The 24192-nt window shown below is 38.0% G+C and overlaps 1 protein-coding gene across 2 annotated transcripts in view; it reads right to left on the minus strand.

The window, feature by feature from the left end:
• Positions 1 to 24192, minus strand: part of DNAAF5 (dynein axonemal assembly factor 5) — a 44364-nt gene that overhangs the window by 2015 nt on the left and 18157 nt on the right. For both annotated transcript variants that reach the window (XM_067550913.1, XM_067550914.1), the window contains exons 7-12: positions 23042 to 23185; positions 16318 to 16486; positions 12103 to 12250; positions 6490 to 6640; positions 3881 to 4037; positions 1861 to 2052 (exon numbers count right to left, since the gene is read on the minus strand). In XM_067550913.1, coding sequence (XP_067407014.1) covers positions 1861 to 2052; positions 3881 to 4037; positions 6490 to 6640; positions 12103 to 12250; positions 16318 to 16486; positions 23042 to 23185 — 961 coding nt within the window. The remainder of the gene's footprint in view (positions 1 to 1860; positions 2053 to 3880; positions 4038 to 6489; positions 6641 to 12102; positions 12251 to 16317; positions 16487 to 23041; positions 23186 to 24192) is intronic.

A 24192-nucleotide genomic window follows, 5' to 3' on the forward strand; every position in this document is an offset into this window, starting at 1 on the left:
AAGAGGGGTCAACAACCAGAGGCAGTGTCAACAAAACAAGATATGAAAATGATACACAAGAACGTTAAGCTGTATGGGAACAATTAGGCCAATGATGTGAGCAGTAAATAAGGCTACTGGTGAACTGACAACAAATGCTGAAGATGTGCTGGAAGTATGGAAGGAACATTTTGATAAAGTGCTGAATGAACCCTGTAGTTCATCAAATTACAAGCATCCTATACAAGCTAGATGAACAGGGCAGCTTAAAAGGGAGAATGGATATCAGCATTGAACCACCATCAGAAGACATAGAAAGACAAGGAAGCAGTTAAAACATGGAAAAACTAAAGGAACAGACAATATAACAGCTGAGCTGCTAAAAGCCTTTGGGACAAGTGCTATCATAAGATTCGGAAAAATATGCCAGAACAATGGGTATGGGAACAAGAGAAGATACCGGATGACTGGCTAAAGGCAATAGCTGTACCAATCCTGAAGAAAGGAGATCCCACCAGTCTGAATAATTATAGAGGTATAAGCTTATTATCTGTGCTGGGGAAAAATCATGATGAAAGTAATTGATAGATTAAGGCCAGCTTTAGAGGAAGTAGTAAGTGAGGAACAGTGCGGCTTCAGACCAGGCTGAAGTTGCATCAATCAGATATTCATGCTCTGACAGTTGATGGAAAAAAAAGCAAGAATGGAGACTAACGAGGTTTGCTGTTTTCATCGACTTCAGGAAGGCATTTGATTTGGTGTGGAAGAAAGCATTATGGAAAGTAGTAAAATCACATGACGTCCCAGATGGGATAATTGCAATTATAAAAATTATATATGAAATCTCCTGTAGTGCTGTAAGAATTGGTGGAAAATTAAGCAAATGATTCAAGTTGAAGTTTGGTGTAAGAGAAGGGGGCATGGAATCACCATCACTTTTCATCAAGTTCTTAAACTGCAAATTAAGACTGTTAGACAAACTGGAGGATGTGACATTGGGTGATCTAGAGTTAAGTTCTTTAACTGACGCAGATGACATTGTACAACTGGCAGACACATTTGAATTAATGATGATATCCTTCATTACCTTGGAAAATTGGTGTAGTCGACTTGGACTTAAAATAAATGCCAAGAAGACTAAGTGCTTGCGTCTTAAAAAGGGACAATAAACAAAATGGTGAAATGCAGCAGCAGTGAAGTTGTAGAACAAGTAAAATCTTAGGTGTACCTAGGAAGCCTGATCAGTGTGAAGGTTCTATCAAGAATGAGGTTAAAAGGAGATGTGCTTCAGCTACAAATGCTGCACAGAAGTTAATGAAATTATGGACTGATAAAAACATTACGTTGGTACCAAAGTGAAAATGTATTAAACCAGTGTACTAATAGTATTACTGTAATGAAGCAGTTGCATTAAATGAAACAGACATCAGAAGGCTCGAGGCAGTAGAAATGAGAGTTGTCTAGAAGATGGCAAGTGTAAAGTGGAATGATTTTCAAAGAGATGAAGAAGTTAGATGGACAGTAGGATGTGAAAGCAGGGTATGGGATTGGCTGCAATTGAAAAGATTATGATGTTGCTGACACTATAGAAGTCAAACTGACGATATGAAGCCAAAGAAAATAATGCAAACACAGCCAAAGTCAGTTTGATCTAGAGACTGACCAGGCAGGATATCGTATGAAGGGGTATAACCAGACTGGGCTTAGTGGAAGAACAAGTAACGAACAAGAATGAATGATAACACTAGTGCTCCCTGTATCTATAAAGATGCTTTGGGATGAAAAGAAGCTATCTAGTCTCCAGATAGGTGAGCGGGTATATTGGTCCTATTTGTTTTCAACACTGAATATTCAATCTAATTTGCTCATTAAACGACTTACCTAAGACCACCCGTTGGATGTTTTGGTCAAGGTCATCCAGATGAATCAACAGTTCTCGGTAAAGAAACTCAATATTACTTTTAAGCACAGATTTCCTGTTGTCTTTTCTTATACATTTAAACCAGTTAGTTAAGGCTTGAGCAGCTGCTAGTCGTACATCGTGTGCAGCATCATCCAGTCGCTTTAAGAGTTCTAAAAAGAAGCGTGTAAGTAATTGAACAAGTAACATTGGACAGATGTGAGAAATCATTAAAAACCAACAGAAGTCTTCAAATGGTTTCTTCTTCTTTTATATTGCGAGATACTGCAAAATAAACATGTACTTCATGTTTCTTAAAAGCTAAAATTTGCTATTATGTTTATAAGGTTGCTTCTATCACCCTTCCTTGAGTTCCTGGAAAATATTAAATATGCTGTACTAATAATCACACAGTATATCACTATTGGATTTTTATTTAAAAGCAAATCTCTGCAAAGGCATTATGAATTTAAACTCATGCATTACAAAAATACAGATGGGAATTTAATTAGCACTTGAAGCATCAACACTCTGGCTTCAGCAAAATATTTGTCAATTATTGTTATTTGAGCTAATATTATATGTTAAATTATGATTAGTTGGAGACTATTTAAACCTGTACAGGACTGAGGTATTGCACTCATGGAGTCCAGCAGGATATGAAGAGGAAATCCTTTGATAATTGTTCAGTGATAGTACTGATTATTTATGCCTATAAAATGAGATGCTTTACACGACTGTTGCTGGTTTCCTGCTGTGCTATGTGGCAAACGCATTAATGACTAAGGCGCCCCACTTGGGAAAAGACCCATTTAAAATCACCATTCCTGATACTTTGATACTACCCAAAAGATTGTGACCACTTACTGTTGATACTATGTTGAGGGTGCTATAGAAAATCCTAAGAAAGCCAGAAAGCAAAGCTATCGACTGTATGAAGTCATGTGTTTGCTTTTTTTAAATACAAATGTACATTATCAATTTCTCTTGGCTTTTTTTTGCATGTACATGTACACATTTCTCTCTACAGACCATTACTACTCCTTTAAGTGGGGTCTATTTATAGCATAACTAATGTTTGCATAATGTATGTCTGTTCTGCCTGAACTACAGTTAAACACACACTATTTGATACCATCTAAGTTAGGAATGATGCAGATGAGGAGCAGGCAAGTCTTGAGAAGGAGAAGCTATTATACAGAGTTAGGTTCCATCTAGTGGACAAACACACAATAGCACTATGATACTTTACACTTTCATTCTGCAAAAATTTAACGTGCTTAACTTTATACATGCTAAGTAGAACTAGTGAATTCAAGTGAGACTATTTAAAGCTGGTAAAGTTAAGCACATGTGTAAGTCTTTGCAAGATCGCAACATTAAAGTATCAAACCAAAATGCTACCAAATGCACAAAACTACAGCTTCTTCCCAAAGTCTGTATATTTATGAAATTATTACAAGGAAAAAATTACCCCTGAACTCTGATAAAATTACCTGATAAAAGATTACAGAAACAGCTTTCTTTTAGCTAGACTATGTGTGCAGGAGAGTGAAGGAATGAGTGGCTGAGAAAGCAATTTATTCACTCAGAATGACACTTACCTCTATGTAGAGAATCAGTACAAAGTCTATGCACTATTTAAATCTCACTTAAGCCATGCATAGGCCTCATGCTGGCCCTCTACACAGGTTCAAGGCTATATGACACAGTGATTAAAAAAATGCCTTCTCCCTACTCTACATTAGTGTCCCATCTTTGCTAACACCCAGTGAAACTTCAGAAGGGCTAGACAGATTGCGAAAAAAAGTCTTAGGGACAGCCTGTGACCTGCCTAATGCACCAGCCACATATTTTTCATACTCAAAGACACTAAAACCCTGCTTTAGGCGAAAAAGCAAACATAATGTTAGCCATGGAGTTGCTGACATTTCTATTAAGGAAGATTTAAAATATTGTTTTAAATTCTAAGAATATTTACAGTATTTAAAAAAGCCATACCGGGATAAATGTTGTTGAGTTTATCTAGACCAAACTGCTTCCCACAGATGTTTAAAAAAACACTGACAATACGACAAGCCATTAATCGAGTTATTTTAGAATCTTCATCCAATGTGGCGATTATCTGACGCATCAGTGCATCTTCTACTTTAAAAATCTACAATCAATAAAAAAGTCTCATTAAAATAGTTTTCCAGTCACTTGCAATTAGTGTACTAAGTAGTTCTTTTAACTTTCAGCAGATCTGTCAAAGACGCCGTCTGCTTCAAAATCATTTTTCAAAAGCAAATTCCTAGCCATTATTTATAATAATACTTCATCTGTGCTGGTTTATTTTTACATTGCATTCAGCATGGAGAATGAAAACAGACTATCAGACCAGTCACTTGATGAGCACTTTTGGAAACACATGCAGTTGAATCTCGTGTAAGGGGCAAAGGCATATGTTTATATTGCTTTCATGTACTTTTAAAAAGATTTTGATAAGACTTCCATATTTTGGAGATGATGATTATTTTTGTACACCAGTAGATAGCACTCATGATCTAAATGGAATCTTTAAATAACGGCCCCTGTAATACTGCATGCCTGCAGTTGAATTTCATATATTTGTCATTTGTAATGCGCAGATTCTGCACTGCATATCACTGTAGCAAGGTACTAAGGCCTTGATTCAGTAAAACACTTAAGCATGTGCTTAATTTAGGCATGTAAGTAGTCCCTTCCAAAGTCAGTGGGAGTACTTATACACATAAACTTAAGCCTGTGCTTAAGCATTTTGCTGAATCAGGGCCTATCTCAGAAACCCACCCAGAAATTATGTAGTTTTAGTAGCACTTTTAATGTCATTAGTTTCTTTATTTTAAAAATCGATTCTTTATAGTTAACTAAATGTTAAGCAGAATGAGGGAGGGATGTTAATAAGATCAGTAGTAGGCTACCTGTGGCCTATAGTATTCTCAATGTGACATGCACCATAGCCACTCTCATCTTAGAGTGAACTGTATAACAAAAACCAATGTGACTCAAGCAGATGCCACTTGGACCTAGATGAAGCTTTGCTTCAACCTGCTCCCTTTTCTCCCCTCTTTCTTTCCTTTTATTGGACCAGATTCTAATCTAAATTAGACAGGTGTAATTTTGCAGCAATGCCATTCAGTTTAAATGCGTGCAATTACAATGAGAATCTGGCCATCAGGAGCCAAGATTGGTACCTGCTGAAATATCACATCAGAGAACAAATAAATATCTAGGGAGTGATCCTCAGCTGGTGTTAACTGTCATAGCTCCACTGAAGTCGACAGCTGGGGATCAATTTTTAAAATAATTTTATCATCATTGGACATGAGCTGAGAGGGGATATTTTATTTTATGGCCGACTATAGTTTGGGGTTTCGTTTTGTTTTTCTAAAAAAGCCATTTCAACCAAGGCTCAGAAAAGCAGCTCCATCAGATCAGCCCCCCAACTACCCCATGATCACTGTGGCAGACTCATCTTTTGAAGGCATTGTCTAAGTTTCCGTTGAGGATGAGGACTGAGACATCAGATATGGAGTGATCACTTTGTGAAAAATGTTCGCCCAATGGGTGATAAAGTATTTTTGTCTTTTATAATTTTTCTATGTGAGTTCATTTGAAAGTGTCATGATTGTTTAGTTTCACCCACATAGTTGTTACTGGACATTTGATTCACTGGGTAAGGTACATTTTTGACAGGCTATGATAGCACCCCAGAATCCCCACAGACCAGGACACAAGAAGTCAAAGTGACATCAGACTGTGCCTGAACAACAGAAGCAAAATCTATAGCCATATCTCCACTGATACGAAGTTCAATACTCCCCCACAACACACCTTTCAAAATTCATGGGTCCTATACATGCCTATCATAATACGTGGTGTACTTCATCCTAGGCATCAAATGTCCCAATAATAACCAGGTGGATGAAACCAAACAATCACTATGCTCTCAAATGAACTCACCTAGAAAAATGATAAGAGACAAAAACACTATCACGTGTGGACGAATGCTTTTCATAAAGTGATCACTCCATATTCGACCTCTCAGTCCTTGTCCTCAAAGAAAACCTGCACAACACCTTCAAAAGACGAGCCTGGAAATTTAAATTCATAACTATGCTGGATATTAAAAATCATGGACTTAAAAGAGACTGGTTTTATGACTCATTACAACAATCTGTAAAATAACCTGCTGCCTTTGTCCTAAGACTGCAGAGGTGTTAACAACCCATTTAATTTTAAGCAGTCTCCTACAATGAGCATGAAGACTTCATGCTTACCAATCTGTCCCCCATATATTTAGCTGTGACACTCTGGTTACCTTCCCCTGACTTGAGGAAGAGCTCTGTCAAGCTTGCCCATCTACCAGCAGAGGTTGGCCCAATAAAAGATATTACCTCACCTATTCATATTACCTCCCAGTCATATCATGGGACCAACATGGTTACAACAATACTGCAAACATCTTACAACATTACATTTTGTAAGGAATTTTTTTTTAAGAGTAAGTTTGTGTTTACTGTGTGCACCTTGATTTTTCCTGCCTAGGTTTTTAAATACATTTGATGGGGAAGACAGGAGTTTATTACCTCTTTTGGTGAAAGCATTTCACTGTAAATAAGAGTCCAAAGGCATGATATAGCTGTAGTGCGGATGGCAGCTGCTGTTCTTCCAGCATGCCACTGCAGATTAGGAGCCAGTATGTCTTTTATCACGATCTCAAGGTAGCTAACAAACTGCCTAAACCAAAAAAAGAAAGCAAATAAAGGTTCATCAGGATGTGGTAAAGAGATTCCAATGCTGAAATTGAGAATTTTCAGTATTGGAAATGAGATAACGAGAATAGGAAGAACACAGCATAAACAAAAATTAAACCAGATGTACCCAATATGATTACAGTATAGCATTAAATTACTTAACTTTTTTTCAGCTAAATATCTGGATTTCAAACAAACACCTAACATATTCAGGGAAAGAGAAGTCTAGACTTTTTTCATTTCAGACTCTTCCAGTGACGTGCAGTGTTAATCTTGGTAAGCTGTTTACCTTCTCTGTCTCTGAATTTACCAACTGTGGAGATACTACACACCCACCTCACACAAATGCTGTGAAGGTTCATTAAAGTTTTTGCACCCCTCTGAGACTGTCCAGTGAAAGATGTTATGTGAAGTGAGAAGTGTATTTGCTATTGATGAGACCCTTATTACTGATATTACACTATATCCACATTAGAATAATTCAGCTTTCCCTTGGCTCAGAAGCCACTTTCCCTAGAATGAGAGCTTTGTAGGATTTTCTGGTGGTGCCAGAATCAATGCGAGTTTGTTTTGGGCTTTGGGGATGTCAACTATGCTTGTGTGTACTGGGTGCCATCTACATGCACTGCGCTCATTTTATTATACAAATGAATGAAATCATATGTAAATCAGCGATACCTTTGATCACGAACAAGAATTAATCATTCCTTCCTCCTTCTCCTCTGTCGAATGAGCTGTTAAAATACCCAAACTGTTGTAAAACTAAACAACTATACCCAATTGCACATCTAATTCCAGCTAAAACAATCCTCAATTTAAATTGAATACAAAAGGGTCTAAACTTTGGACACCAGCCTCCCTAATAACGCGTGCGTGCACACACACAAAAGAGAAGCTGCTGCTGATCTCCCCAAAAGTCTTTTTGGCTCCAGGGCGAAGTAAGTGGCTCCTATAAAGACATGACATGGATTTGGATGTACATAGTGTGCAGATGTCAGTGACAAACACTAATCCCCAAACATTTAAAAAACACTGACAAAGATTTCCTTAGTGGCCATGTATCAGTCCAACAGGGAGTGCTAGTGATTTTTTTCCTATTACTGCCTGTCCTCACCAGCTGGATAAAAGACCATTGTAGGAAGGGCCTTATCAGGTAGGTGTAATCTGACTAGAATATGGAGAGATGATTTAAATGATTTAATGTGTGCCAAGAATTAATTCTCTAGTACACTGATTCTCTAGTTCTCTGTACATACAAATTGGAAATCTATATCTTCTATATGATAAAAACCACACACCTGGTTGGTTTTTTTAAACCGATTCAGTTTATAATAGCAATCAGAATTAGAGACATGCAAGATTATGTTCCCATTTCTCCTTCTTGCCCAGCAGGTGGCACTTAAGAATCAGCAATGAACAAGAGTTCATAACCTCTAAAATCAAATTAAAATCAGACAAAAACCTTTGATTTACAGTTTTCACAATTAACACATTTTAATGCATTTATCAAGTTTTTTAAAAAAAATAATAGTCATTTCCTATATGTTAGGTTAGTAGGAAAGCCCTGAGAGAGGACCATTATTACTTTTAACTTTCTTTTAGCTCCAAGGTGGTCTGTGCTAAGTGGCCCTTAACTACTTTAGGGTTTTTGGTAAGGCCTTCTTTAAACAGTTAAAGAAAGTCTGTCAAAACATAAAGGTAGATTCCAACAGCCTTTCCTATCTACTATAATGGCATGCTCTCTGTGAAAAGAATTTCTTTAAAAAATGCCTTGTATTTAGTATCAGTGAGGCAAATCAGGCCTAATTTTGTAAGACTGCTAGACAAAATGAGGATGGCCACACAAGAGTTGTTAATAAGGTACATTGGAACTTGTCAATCTGAACTATTAAAATGTTTAAGAACAAAGCAAATTATTTCTACATAATGTATGCTATGGTGTGACTAAAAGAAAGCGAACACCATTTTCTAGGATGAGGTAGTAGTTCAAACATTGAAATCTCTCTGGTTACTTCTACAATGATACTATCTATTTACACATTTTCATTGATTTATGTATAACAGTAAGAATGTACTTTATACTATACAGTGCTGAAATCTCATATTTCACAGCTGTACAGGCCAACTTCTAAATGTGAGCTATTTCCATGTAATGAGATTTTCCCCCCCTTTGATGATAGATAGCATTCACTAATTTGAGAATTTGTCTTCACTTGTTTATAAAACAACTAACATATAGTTCCCTGTCCATAATAACAGCAGTTATCAGTAGATCTCAAAGCACTATTATAGAATAGTTAAGAATAATTATTCCCATTTTGCATATGCACATAGTTATGCCCTACCCTCATTTTCTTTAGGTGTCAATTATTTTAATACCTTTTCTTCTAGGTTTATCCCTTTTCTCCGTTTTCTATTCTACAACTGTAATTAGCAAATCCAATTCACAATTAACAAATTGAATTATTTACAATTTATTTTATACACAATATTAATATGCTATACCCAAATCATTTTAACAATGAGTCATTTCCCTAGGAGAGGGCAGAAACAGATCGTCTTAATTTCTATGGAGAAAGATGTCCACCAGTGGTCCACTTCAGGCGGTGGCTCAGAAACTAAAGAAACACTGCTGGCACTAACTCCAACCTAAGACATGAACTAGGGTGGAGGTGGCTGAGAAAGCTGCAGTAGAGCAGTTTACCCAGATCCTCCTAGCAGAGTGGAGAGACTTAATGGTAAGGCATTGGCCTGAGACACTGGCTGAGGCCTAAGCTCCATGGACAATTACATGGCTGCAGACAGAAGATGCCAGGTGGTAGTTATACTGGGTCCAGTGGCCCAGTAAGGAGGCCGGCCTACCTGGACCTTGGCTCTGACTGAATGTTACCAATGGCCCCAAGTCACAGCAAGGCTGCAGGTCCCTGGTCCAATCCGGAACAGAAGCTCAGAGAATATTCGGACGTACGGAGAAGGACCTCCTGGGGTGCCAGACTTTCCCAGAGTGATGAACAGCCTATGACCCCCACTGTGGGGAGCTGTTTTGCCTGCAGGAAATAGGGTCACCTCTGCCGCAACTGCCTCTTTACAGAGCGTGACTATGGGCAAGACTGGACAGCTGAAAACAGGGCCAAAAACAAGACCCCGCTAAAATGATAGTCGCTGTACAAATTAATGGGGTGGAAGTGTTGGGGCTAGGCGAGTCAGGATGCAGCCAGACATTGGTTAAAGAACAGCTGGTGGACAGTGGGGGTATTGAGGAAAAACTGCCTTCCTACAGGGTGTGCACAGAGATGTGCAACCATTAGGTTAAGTGCAGTATTGGTGGGGAAACATATGAGAAACCTCTTTGTAGCACTAGCATCTAACCTAGTATACTTTGTAATCCTGGCCAGAGACTTGAGATATTTTAGGGAAGTCATAAAGCAGTGGGGTACTCACTTACTTGAGAGGACTACCCTGATCTGAGAGACCCAAGAATCTGTGTGTCCGAAGGAATTGGTGGGGTTAGGTAAAACAGACAACCCCAGGGAAGGGACTTCCCATCAGGCAAAAAGACACTCTGACTTCCCTGGAAAGCAACGAAACCACATGGCCCCTAGACACAGAGCTCAGAGCAAGAGAAGCAGATTACATAGAACAAAGAAAGACCTGAAATTAAACTGGGCATATGAACAGTTCGCAATGGCCAATGGTGAAGTGATTGACTCTCAGCTACTAAAATAATGACCCCACTTTGAGCTTAGGGGTGAACAGCTATATCACCTGGAATGGGACCGCTTAACTTAAGAGGTACAGGAACAGCTACTTGTGCCAAAAAGATAATGAAGGGAAGTGTTAGGACTTGTTCATTCAGTACCGTGAACAGGATACTTGGGGTGGGAGAAGACCCTGGTGCGGGTGGTGACCGGGTTCTGCTGGCCAGCTGTGCACAATGAGGTCAAAAATGTCTGCGCATCCTGCCCTTAGTATCAATTGGCTAGGCTCATGACAACCCTGAAAGCTGCCCTAGTCCTGCTTCCTACAGTGGGAATACCCTTTGAAAGAACAGGGATGGACCTAGTGGAACCACTGGAGAAAAGTGCAGCAGGGTAACTGCATGCCTGGTGGCCCCAACCCAAGAGGGAAGCCCTGAACGCCTCACTTGATCCTGAAGACTGCCTCATTATTGGACTTTTTATTAATATCCTGAAAGGGCTAGACTTGCAAATGTGACCTGGCTGAAGAGCTGAGTCACTGAAGTCAGACTACTTCAGGGTGGAGCAGTGGTGAGAGAGGGGAATGCCTGGGAGGTGGCAATGGCAGTGAATGTTCCCCTTCACAGAGGGTGCTGGGCACTAAGAGTTTAGCCTAACAAATACTTTATTAGTTACTTATTAAGCACCATCAGTGGGCTCAGGGCAGTATAAAACACATAGGAAGATATGGTACTGGCCCCAAGGACCTTGCATTCTAATGGTCAAATCTCAGAGCAGTGCAAATGCTTTTCAAATTGCTTCTCACCTCCCTTATTTTAGGGGAAGAAGGAGACTTACAAACTTAGGGCCTGATCCCGTAATCATCACTCATAGGAGATGTCCTTATTCATGTAAGTAGTCACACTGGCTTCAATAGAATTATTCACATGAATAAGTGTTGCAGTTCGGGCCCCAATATACTCTGAATATACAATGTAGGCAAAGATGTTTAAAAACCTGGCTTAAAATCTTGCAGATAAAAAAAAAAAAGAGGGTATTATCAAATGCTGTGTTAACCACACTGGCCCTGATCCTACAATGGGATATGTGAACACCTGTGAACATCATTTAGTAGATCCCATTGGAGGATGTGGGCCTGTAACATATTTGTAATGCTTTAATGGTGAAAACAGTAAAGAAAAAGTTAAACAACAGGCTACCTTCAACATTAGTAATTAAAAACAGTCATAAGTCCATACTGAGTATTTAGTTCAATGCATTTTTAAATACCATGTTAGATCGTAGCTTTTTTAACAAAGTGGAGGACATATCTTTCTGGTTTAATTGTTAAATTTTCCATTGATAAATAAATCTTCAGTCCTTGCTTGTAACAGCCAGCCAGAAAAGACACTGTTTCATTCCTAAAATTCTCATCTCAGCTCTCACGGCTACCATAGTCTTTCTACGGGAGTTTGTTTTTTTAAAACCCTTCACCATTACACAACCACTAGTGCAGCTCTATCATGATAGTGAAAGTGGGAGAGCTAATGCAGATAGAGCCCAGACTTTTTTACTTCTGTGTCAATCCAAACTCTCCTGAGCAGGGTTAGATAATATGACAGAAAAAATGTCTGAGACCTGTAGTAAACGGTGAGCGTTTCCCCCAAATGCTACTGCAGCCACAGAGGTTAAATAACTACCATGAACTTGATTTTTGAATATTATTGTATTGTTCAGATGGTATGTGTGATATCAGAGCTGTACCTACCCCTGAGAGTTGATGGTCTCATTTGCTTTCTGGAGCAATTGTGATAAAATAGTAAATAGCTTTAAGCGCATTGGTGGGTCTTTGGTTGGCTGAAGACACGTCTTAAGGATGAGAATGAACTCCTGAAGAGCTTCACCTATTATAGGACCTAGAAAATAAATATTTAAATCTTGTTTGAGTTGAACTAAATAATTGGTTTTATTTCATTTAATCTTACATTTAAATGTTTAGCATCTGAGTCCAGTAAGATCTGTAAAGTCAACCTCTCCTTCTTCAACGCTTAGCTGAACGGTCGGCCGTAGTGATAGTTTGCCATTTGGTCCATTTCTGTGCATGCACAAGGGCTTGACGGACCAAGAGTCTAATGTCAGGAAACACCTGATGCACCTATGTGAGAGCGGGGTCTCTAGTGTTAAATTAATATTTTACTTTGTGTACTGCATCAGTCCTTGCAGAGTTACGTATCACCTATCAGAGTCCTGAGTGGGAGAGAAAGCCCTTCCGCTCCCCATTGGAACAGTAAGGGTTAAAACCGCAAAGATAGGAAGCAGCTGAAGCCTGTTAACTATTCTGATTTATTTGTAAGAAACAGGTCAACTGCTGGGAGGGTTTTAAGCAGCTAATGTGACCAAGCCACTACTGACCCGGTTGTAAACTTTCAGTGGGTTTCCATCTCTATTTGTTTCAGACTATTTACAGGCTGGGCAGTATTTGCTTTACATCGTCTGAGGAAGAAAGAGCAAAAGACTGTTTTTAGATTGGCTATAAGCCAGGGAGTACTCTACTCTGCTCTGGAGAAGAAAAAAACAAAACAAAGAAACATTAGCAACCTTGTTTTATATTGTTTGGAGCAAGTGAAAGCTTCCAATGACTATTGTGAGGAGGTTAGCTGAGAACTATACTACACCTTTGCATTGAAGAAGTGGGGAGGAAGTATTATCATGAAGGTATTGAAGTTTGGTGGAATCAGTCCTGAATGTAAGCTGTTGGGGCATGGTGGGTACAGTAATTGAACAGCCCTGTAGCCCAAGCCCTGTGAACCTGAGTCAGCTGACATGGGCCAGTTGCAGGTGTTTAACTGCGGTGCAGATTTGCAGACTGAAATCAATGACAATACTACCACTGAATTCAATAAGGCCATGATTTCGTTTCAGTACTCGAGGCAGCAGAGTAGTCTGGAGTCCTGTCTTCCCTGAAGGCCCTCTTTTACAGAAATCAATAAGGTTCTTAATGTCTCCTGTCCCCAAACCGTGTATATAAAAGGGTTTGTTTGGTCAACTTCATAACATTTGACAGAACAATTACAGGAATGCTATTTCTTCTCTTTTCTATCTTATCTCAGGCTTTTTGCATTTTGAAGATTGTTATCAATGTTTTAGTTTACTATTCTATTTGAAATAAGCTCATACTTTTCAAATTAATTTTCTAGTCTGTTAATACTTTAAATTTCAGCATGGAAGATTACATAACTAATATATTCTTCACTCCTAAACAACACACAAACACAACGTTAACCCAGTATTTAAAAAGATGTGCTCCTCAAAAGGCAAAACAAAAGTTTATGCCTTTTTTGCTTTGTTGTGATGATTAAGACCTGAAAGGTCTTGGTCTTTTTCTTCAGAACAATTCTTCCCTCCGCACCTGTGCTCACCTCTGAAATACTAAGGTCTGCTCTACACTAGAAAATAAGATCTGTTTCCCTACCTTGGTCAGGAATGTGAAAAATCCACAACCCTGAACGGCGTAGTTAAGCTGACCAAAGTCCCAGGAAGATTGACGGAAGAATTCTTTCATTGACCTAGCTATCGCCTCTTGGGGAGGTGGATTACTTATGACGATGGGAGGGTTTCTTCCACTGGCATAGGTAGTATCTACACTGAAGTGCTGCCTCTGCACCACTGTAATGCTTTAGGTGTAGACAAGATCTTAGTCTTGCCTTTTTTGTGTTTGCAGAAGAACTAGAAAACTGTAGTGGGAACTCTCTCAACCCTCACCTGAAAGGATAAGGGCATTTGAATCTTCTCCCAAGTGATTATCAAGAGTTTGACTACAATAATATTAATGAAAGAAGACATAAACAAAGGATTGTAAACAGTCTGACTAAAACCCACTTTCCCTTAGCAACTGGTCAGGTTTTAGTTTGTTGTCAATGTCTACAATAGTTCTCCAGTCATTCAGAGAATCCTCCAGCAAACACAAGCTCAAAAATACCTGATATTTCTAATACCAACATAAGCAAAAAACCCGTCGGAAAGTTTTTTAAAAAACTTTTTCAATATGTCATAATCAAGCAATTCTTTTTCTGTATATGTCACATTTAAACACTTGTGATGCTTTCTTCTTCCAAAGTAGCAGTTAATACTACAGTAAAATACTAGCAGTAAAAACAACATTCTGCCACATGAAGAATTGCCTGATTAAAGTATTCAAGATTCCAAAAGAAGTTCAATGTCACTTAGTATCTGGAAGTTTGTTGTCTCAAACTTGGAACAAAATAATAATCTCAGATGTCTAGACTTAAACAACATAGGGCATAAAATACAGCTTGGTAAATTTCCATGCCATAAGTAATTTTTTTTTGTAACAATTATTCAAGATGCATTGCTCTATGCTAGACCTGAGGTATTGTTAAAACAATGCCATTAAATCATGTTTTGATAACACTAAGTTAAATAGATGGAGAATAAACAAAATAATCTATACTACTTATTTCAACACAGATTCAAATTCCTGCAAATTAAAATAAAAAAAGATGAATTGGAAAGGAGTAAACCTCATTAAATTGATTAAATGCAACATTATGTGTGGGAATGAAAAGAAAATGGGAATAGTACTAGGAATTGCTGCTTCAGACAAGACAGAAAACACAGACAAGAGCATATCACCACTATGGGTGAAGGTCAAAATATTTGCCCAGACATTTTATGATTTATTTTTCAGTAAGCAAAACAAACAAATGTCTAGAAGTTCTGTAAATCAAGGAAAGGAGGAGAAGGACTGTTGGCCTCTCAATATTTGTATTGGACAGTTGGTTTTTTTTTCTCTAAGGGCTTGTCTACACTTTAAAGTTAGCTAAGCTTAAGGTAGATGTGAATTCAAAGTGCAAAAGCTATTCTGGGATAACTCCATGTGTAGACAAATCCTAAGAGTGAGGAGAATTCTTATGAAGGCTGGCCTCTATGCAAAGCAAGAGAGATGGATGCCTCAGGTAGCTTCTTGAGGCACATCTGGAGATAAAGGGAGATTGAGGAATTTATCACTGGAAGGCTTTTTAACAGTTACGATGGGGAGAGGCCACTTGTCCCTAGGGGGCCATAGAGGATTTTACCAGATATAATAGGGGGAATTGGGTTGGGGTACCTGTTCCATCAGAAGGAGACTAGAAAGATCATAAATGCAAGACGGGAAGAATGGTGATAGAGAAGGTCTTATGACACATTTATGGATGGTACTATGAGAAGGGGAAAGAGAATGTCACAAAGTATTTCTTCCTCCATTGAGGAATGTCAACCATTCCTGTCCCTTCAAGCAATTTCCATTGAGATAAGCTAACTGGTTAAGTATGCATCTTAACAACAGATAGATCAAGGAACTGGTTACATTTTATTTTTTATCAAATTAAAATACCAAGATTCCTTTCTACAAAGTAATCACCAATATGCCTAAGTGAATTTATTTATACAAGTTTCAATAGCGATTATCCAAAATATGCATTTTTAGGTAAATTCTTGTGAATGGCAGTATTTTATGGCTGCATTCAGGTAAATAGTTACCTGTGTTAACAAGAAAATCACTTCCAGAATATTAATTTTTAAGGCCCCAATCCTGCAAAGATAGGCATGTATTTAACTTCATGCATATGAGTAGTCTCGTTGACTTCAATGGGATTACACACATGCTTAAAATTAAGCACGTTTGCATGCTTTGCTGGATTGGGGCATAAATGTACAACATACAGTTTAGAATAAGTACACAAGGTGTTTCATTACACCAAAAATTCAAGTGTTAGGTGAATATTTTTATTATTCTCCTGGAAGCCCACATTCTGAAAGTCTCCTTATATGAATCAAAACTTCATTCCTTTTTTTTAATCATGAGCTTGTGAAGTTTCTGAATGTTAAACTTATAAAATTCAGCATGTTCGAAAGCCATGGAGACTATTGTAGAATGTAAGAAATATCTAAAGTCACCATTACCTTGACTGATGAGTCATACCTGAATGAGTGGCAATGACCTCTAACTGTAATAATTCTGGAGAGTAACAGCTCCAACGATCATGCGATACAGACACCCATTCCATAAGCTGATCTATATGTTGTTTGTAGAGATCAGAGAAACCACTCAAATGTTGCACCTGAGCTAATGAACACATTGACTCTTCTACCTGTTTAAAAACAAACAAAAAAAAAACCCAAATAGGTGTATTTAACCAAAATGTTGGTTTAAAAAAAAAAAAATCATTTTTAGAAATTTATGATGCTGACCATAATGTCATCACCACCAAGAATTCCAAGAACAGCACAGGCATATCTATCAGTATCGGTTATTTTTAGTTTTTTTAAAAAAAATATAAGAAAACTCAAGAGACAAAAAAAACAACCTCTCAGTTTCTTACTAGGGGAGTCATGGTCAATATTTAAACATCGTTCATCACAGAATTATACCCGCTAACTTCAGTTTTTAAATGGAAACATTCTTTTGGCTTCACAATGACATCACACAGAACACTGTAATGCAACATCAAAACTGATGAAACTCAGTGTCACATAAAAGGACCTATAAGCCAATCAAAACTGTAAAACAGTTACTTTTTCATGTAGATAAGAAGTGGTTTCCTCCCCAGTTCAATAATGCTTAAAACACTTACACAGGAGGTGACCTCCCTCCAGTGAGAACAGCTGGATGTGATTGCCTCCAAAGGCTATTGCTACTACTTCTTGGATCAGCCAGAATGTTTCTTTAGAAAAATAAGCAAGGTGTGGCTCCATCTTCCCAGCGGCTAAGCACACTCATTTTGCAGCACTCCCAACTCCCGCCAGTTTGGGGACAGTATTGACATTAATCTCTACATGTAGCCAATTTCATTAATTCAGTGCGGAAAAAGTGAAACATGTAAGTAAAGAAACACCAGATGAACTAGTAAGGAAGCATAAGGATTTTCACAGTACAAGCTACTGTTACGATATAACAGTTATGTTATGTTATACAAGCTACAGTTATGTTATGCAAGGAAGCATAAGGATTTTCACAGTCATCTATAACAGAGGTGTATTCATGCATACAATTGTTTGCTTTTATAACTCTTTAAATCTCCTATCAAAAGTACATGGCCACTAAGGATGTGATCCAAAGCCCACAGAAGTCAATGAATACACTCTCACTGACTTCACTAAACTTTAGATCATGCCCTAAAGGCCAGACTGTGATATCCCCACGCCGAGTAGTATCTTAACTCCACAAGATCCTCACTGACTCCAACAGGACTACTTATGGTGTATTCAACGTGAATATGGGTGACATAATTTTAGTTGCAGTTAACTGTTGAAGGTCAAATTATAGTGTGTTAATTTTGCTGTTTTTAAACTGTACTCAACTGCTCTGTATCTGGGCCCTTTAGAATTTTGAAGATAGATCGCTTTGCCTGACAAGTCATTATGGAACTGCCAGATGTGAAAAGATTTTAGAAAAGGCAGGATTTGCCAAGTACAAAGATTATACTTTAAGCAACTTTGCCTGCACGAAAGACAATGCATTGCTCCTTTCTGGAGGATCTTTGCATTCTAGTCAAAATTACTCAGTACTTGAGTTCTGAAGCATTTTTGTTGACCTGTAAATAAATCATACCATTCCATGAAACTGCGCTGTGTATCTGAGATCAAAACCATTGTCTATCGTTCTATATATAAACAATCACAACAAACTCTTCTTTTTCCCATGGAAAAAAAAAAGTACAAAATGATGTAATTACAATCAAAGGATACAATAGAAGCATTGTTCACAGATGATTTACCATAAACTGTTCAAACTTTCCATTTGTGCTAGTAACATAGGAGGAAACACATGAAATCCACAGACAGGCAAACGTGCAACATCAGTTTCACAACCTTGTAATACATTTGACTGAGTCTCTTAAGAAAATTGGCAGGGGTTACTTTTAATTTCTATAAATGTTTAATATCTAATATGACCAATCCTGCATTAGCCAACACTGTAGAGGTCCTCAAGCATACACAGCCTCTCTAGTCAAAGAGTTGAAAGAACTCTCTTTCTTTCTTTCTAGTCAAAGAATTTACATTACTATGACAGAGACCTGTAAGTACAAATGATCAATTATCCTCATACCAACAAAGTGTACCAGATGGGACTATACGGCTCATGAGAATGATAAAGGAATATAAAGCCTTCAAACTGCTACATCATCAGTTCAAGTTTGGACAAGTTCAGTAGTGAAGAGAGTTGCCAGCTGATGGCTGAAATGAGTTCTATAGAAAAGGAGGACCACCAACGAAGCACCGTGCTTAGGAGGTGGTTTCACCCCATTTTCATGATGCTTAGTTGATGGCCTGTCTCCATCTTCTAGAGGACAGGTCATTAGTGATAAAATCTAGCTCTTCTATAGTGTTTTTTCATTGGTAAATCTCAAAGAACTTTACAAAGGAGGTCAGTATCATCATCCCATTTTACAGATGGGGAAACTGAGGCATAGAGCGGTGACTTGACTTGCCTGAGGTCACCCAGTAAGCCAGTGAAAGAGCTGGGCATAGAATCCAGTTCTCCTGAGTCCGAATCCAATGCTCTATGCACTAGGCTACACTGTCTCCCACAAAGAAATCGGTGCCATCACTAAATGATCAGCAGAGGAGTTAAAATTGAGTAAGTATGAAGTGTACGCTATTCTCTCACAATTAGAAGTACACTGGTGGGGCATCAATGAATATGTCGTGTATCTCTGCAACCTTCTGTCTCCTTCAATAATAGCCTATAGGTTTAGTAATGCAAAAGTTCAGACGGTTCAGGTATATACACAAGATCTTTTGATCCTGAATAAGGAACTCTTCTGAAAGCAACACATTTCTACTTTTAAGCTAGCTGTAAGCCATTTGTTTTCTATGGACCAACTATTTCAATATAATATTTTGCTTTTTGGAATTGTTTATATGAATTGCATAGCAACCTACGAAACAAAGCATGTAAGGCACTATGTAAAAAAAGTATTTTATTGTACTTTGAGGAGGTTTTGGAAGAAACAAACAAGAAATATATTGAAATTCTTAGAGCATTCAAGGTAGAATTTATGGGGCTTCACAAAACGTAAGCAATACTTTTCCTTTTAAATGTGAAGCAGATTAATAATGAGTAAGGTTAAGATTTTGTCACTGGTATTTTTAGTAAGAGTCAGGGACAGGTTGCGAACATAAGGTGTCTGTGACTTGTCCCTGACTTTTACTAAAAATACTCTGGGGGAGGAGGAACAAACAGAGCGCTTCTGGGGTGCAGTTGCTCCAGCCCCACCACTGCTCCTGCAGCAGGGGCTGACATTGCTGCTCCAGCCCCAGAGAAGCTGACCCAACTCTGGCTGCTGCTCCGGTGGGCTGGGGGCCGCTGGTCAGCTGTTTCGGGGCCCCAGGGCTGGCCAGAGGTCAGCTGTTCCAGCAGCTGCTACTCTGGCAGCCCCTGGGCTGACAGCTGCTCCAGTCCTGCCCCAGAAGAAGTCACGGAATCCGTGATATCCGTGACTTCATCATATCCTTAATAATGAGGGAAGGGGGAAATCTGCAGATATACAAACCACAGTTGAATAAATTCTTGACAATGCCTTAAGCATTATGAGGCTGATATTCAGAGATGCTGAAAGCTGTGGCTCATTTTGAAATTGTTGGGAGTTAGGTTACTCAGTAACTGAAAAATCAGGCTATATATGTTTTTGTGACAAACCTGAAATATTGGAACTACCCAATCTCATTGCCAGATTGTGTGTCTTGCTGAAAAAAAAGCTAACGAGAACAAAGACTTCCTTCCACAGTAATGTCAACTAAAAAAAAAAAAAAATCTGTAAATGCAAGAATATCCAAAGCCTTTAATAATTTTGGGGAATTCTCTTTGTCTTATGCAAGAACCAGGATTTATCTCTATGAAACTACTTTACTTCTAAAACTACGGATTTACGAAGTTTGGAAAGTGGGTTTGTGCACACCATCGTCCATTCTGTAGCCAAAAAGGCAGAAATGCGTAATATATGGATATTTTTGCCTGGAGACTCACCCATTCACCATAAAGTTTATAACAACTCACATTAGTTCCTTGTGTCATTTGACTTTGAGTTTGAAAGAATCTCTTGCACCTTGTTTCAATACTTGTGTAAGCTTTGTTTCATTTTCTCTCTTTCAGATTAACTTTCAAAGGATATGCCTCTTTGGAGAAAGCCTGTTAGTGACAGGGCCATAAATACTGGTAAAACACATGCTTTTGGACTATCCTGCCTGGAAGCTATATGAGAGGAAGTAGAACAGCCATCAAATTAAGAAGCAGGTCGGAAAAAACAGACTTGGGTAGGCCACCAAGGAGTTATAGTGAGTAAGGATGGCTTTCTGATTTATTTGGCATTTAACTGGGGGGGGGGGGGGGTGAAGTTGGGAGAGGGTGAAGAGAATGAAGGAGATGAGATAATTGTTAGAAAAAAGGACAACTTACTAACACAGCATCTATAGATATTGTCCTTGATGTTAGAGAATGACTGCAACACCTTTTAACCTTTCTGGCAGGAGGTGAAAAGGTCAACTACTGTAAAAGCCACAATGAGCAGAAAAAAAATCCACAGAAAAAAATCCATTTTGAAACCCATTTTTTGGGCTAATAGTTTGATTGTTCTTCAGTAGCCAGAAGAGAACTTGGGACCAGTCTCAAAGGAACGTATTGCCAAGCAAGGCTCCCCTAATGCCACATGCTTGTTTGCCTTAGACCACACTTGGAGGCAGTCTGCTTTTAGCCTTTAGCAGGATGACTCTCAGCAAAACTTCTTTGTTTTTTCCCATCAATATCTGGTCTAGGAGACTAACAAGATCCTTGGATTTGAGATCCTTTTAGGGATTACCTTTTCCCTTCAGATAAGCCCCTTCTCCCAGTTCTATAATTTCTTTAGGACCATTTAGTTTATTCAGGAGAACATTTTTAAAGGGAAGATTCCTGCTCATCTCACCACAACAGAGTCCTTGATGCTACAAAATAAAATGCAGCTCATGTAAGGCCTCTCTCAACTAGTTCATGGTTCTCTATAGGCAACTCTGGAGATTTTACAGTTAAAGCCTTGTGGAGGATATGAAGGCAAAAGGCCAACATAATCAAATGGTACACTGCAACCTTCCCTTATTTAGTTCTCTTCTCTTTCTGGGGTGCAATCATAATGCTTTACTGGCCTCTTGGGCCATATAGGGGAGCTTTGTTTGAGTCAAAACAATGTTGCAAGGAAAATATGGTTAGACAGTTTGAAATTCTTTCTAGCCTGGTGCAAAAATTATGGCTGAATCAAGCTGTTTTAATTTTCTTTAGCTATACACTATAGTAAAACAGACTTCTGAATGTTAATCTCCAGGCCAGATACTACCTCTTCATGGGCTCATTGGTTCAAGGCATAAAATTGAGAAATGTTGGCTTTTCAAGAATATAGGTGCGATGGGGAGAATTTGTTCCTGGACTGTTTACATCTTTGAGAAGGACTTAGGTGAAAGAAGAAAATTCCGAGGGGTTATCATTGCTGTCATTAACAAGAGAAAGTTAGATTAATTTCTAATAGGAAGAGCATACAGGGTGAAGTGTTTAACCTGCGGACACTTAACTTATATGGTGCCTAAAATAAAAAGTTATTCAATCTTATAAAATATTCATAGTCAGTAATGCATCTTCTGATTATGAGAATTCTCCCTCTTTAATAGTGCTATGTAAAGTGGGTATAATAACCTACCTGTCTTGTAATAAAATAGGATATGGCTACCACACAAGGGTGTTATACGACTTTAACTGAATGTTTGATAAGCAATTTGAGATTCTGGGATGAAAGCACTATATATGAGTATAATGCATTACTTATGATGATAATAATAAGTTGTTTTTTTTTAAAAGAAAAACAAAACAAAAAACCTCTAGAAAAATAGCAAAGCAATTATGAAGATCTTCTGGTAAGAGAATCAGGAAATAAAAGAGCTACAGAACAATTTAGATCTGCTTGATATATTAAAGCAGGAAATTTCAGTGTCTGGACTGTTGACTAACAATAAAACTCTCTTAAATCCTCAGAATGCTTTCCAAACATTAGCCAACCTTTGCAACAGCCCTTGGAGATACATGAGGGCATAAAAGTTTAAGGACTTGGTCACAACCAAGACCTAAATCAGAGCTGTAATTAAGAACTAAGGAATTCCATGTTTTCACTCCCATGCTCAGATTATTAAATCCATGCCAACCACTCTCTCTTGCAACAACAAAAAGAAAAAGCTGATTTTGAAAGAACTGTAAAAAAAACCAAAACAAAATAAAAACCACTACTGTCCTACAGTCCAGATCCTCAGCTGGTATAAATCAGGTTATTAATTGAGCTATAATGATTTATGCCAGTTGAGGATGTGACCCTAGGTATTTCAGTAAGGGTCTTTACTCAATCTAAAACCAAAGGAACTTCTTGAGCAAAGAATGAGCAGACAGAGTTTATAGCATTCTATGTGTGCACCCAGGTCACATAATGACTGAATCTTTTGAACTCTTTAATCTTTACTGCTCAGCTTTGAGTTAAGTGCACCCAAGACTTGAAGCCTAACAGCAGGGAGATTTATAGAGGTTACTTACATTTCATTTAGATTTAGAAAAATCATCTTACCAATAATAAAAAAAAAAAAAAAAAAAATCAGAATTTTATTAATTTAAAACAAACATTCAAAGTTAGTGTCACCTTTTCATGAAGATGTTCGGCACGTGGTATTGCCATTATTGTCACTAAAATTTTCATTAGCTGCAAGCTAGTTTCTTTGCAGTCTTCTTGGCACACTTCAGTTATCGCTTGTACACAGCAAAGCAATTGTTCCATATAAAAGATCTACAAAAGAAAAGCATGAACTGTGTACTTTTTTTGGACAATGTTTGACACCTTTTCTTTCACAGCTCAGTAAAACTGACAATCCTCTTTAAAAGTAAGGTATTAGTAGATGACAGTAATAAATAAGATAAATTCTGCATATCCTGCTAAAGTGGATGCCTGTTTACTGTTCCAAACATGCACTCCATTTTATAATGACCAATGTCACGTTTTTTGTAGAGCAACAAATTAACACTCTCTTCCCATATCTTTTGCTTGTGGAAGCAGTTACTGTGTCCAGTTAAGAAAAATTAATGATCATCCTGCTAACCAACACGATGATTGCTGTATGCTGGATAAATACTTTAAAGAATTTTGGGGTTCTTAGAAAAATTTTCATCTTATCCTGAAATGAAAATCTAAATTATAATGCTTCTGCTGTGCTGATCTCAAATGTTGTTCAAATTTCTGAACATGTCAGGTAGCACAGTGATGTTGAAGTACACAGAAGCATAGAAACCTGAAGGTATGTATCCTACAGCCAGTTTATCCTAGTTATTGCAATATAATGCACAGAATCCTGGCCCCACTAAAGTCAATGGGAGTTCTGACTTCAATGGGGACAGAATTTCATTCAAAATTCTTGTCAATCAGTTTGCAAGTCTTCTGTAACTAAGCATAGCAGATCACAGTAGGCAGAGTTCCATGATTTTGTAGATTTGTTATACTCTTTATCAATGGAAGAGACCATTGTCATACAACTGATTAGCTCCCCTCCAAAAAGAAAATAGATGAAACTTAAGAATACTTCTTACCTATAAATGTTATTTATCTGATGGCATTTGCATAGCATTCTCTCACTATAATAGAGAATAATAATTTCTTAAATACTAAAGCTAGGAGAACACTGTCAAAAGCTGCATTTACAGATGAATGTGGGTCTGTCTACTCTCTATATTGTCTAATAAAGTTAATTTATAGAAGACCACATGACAATTTTGCAGATCTGTACTATGGACTCATTGTTT

The sequence above is a fragment of the Emydura macquarii genome, unplaced genomic scaffold (assembly GCF_026122565.2).
Source record: "Emydura macquarii macquarii isolate MOO-44397 ecotype Brisbane River unplaced genomic scaffold, CSIRO-AGI_Emac_v2 contig_1348, whole genome shotgun sequence".
NCBI lineage: Eukaryota > Metazoa > Chordata > Testudines > Chelidae > Emydura > Emydura macquarii.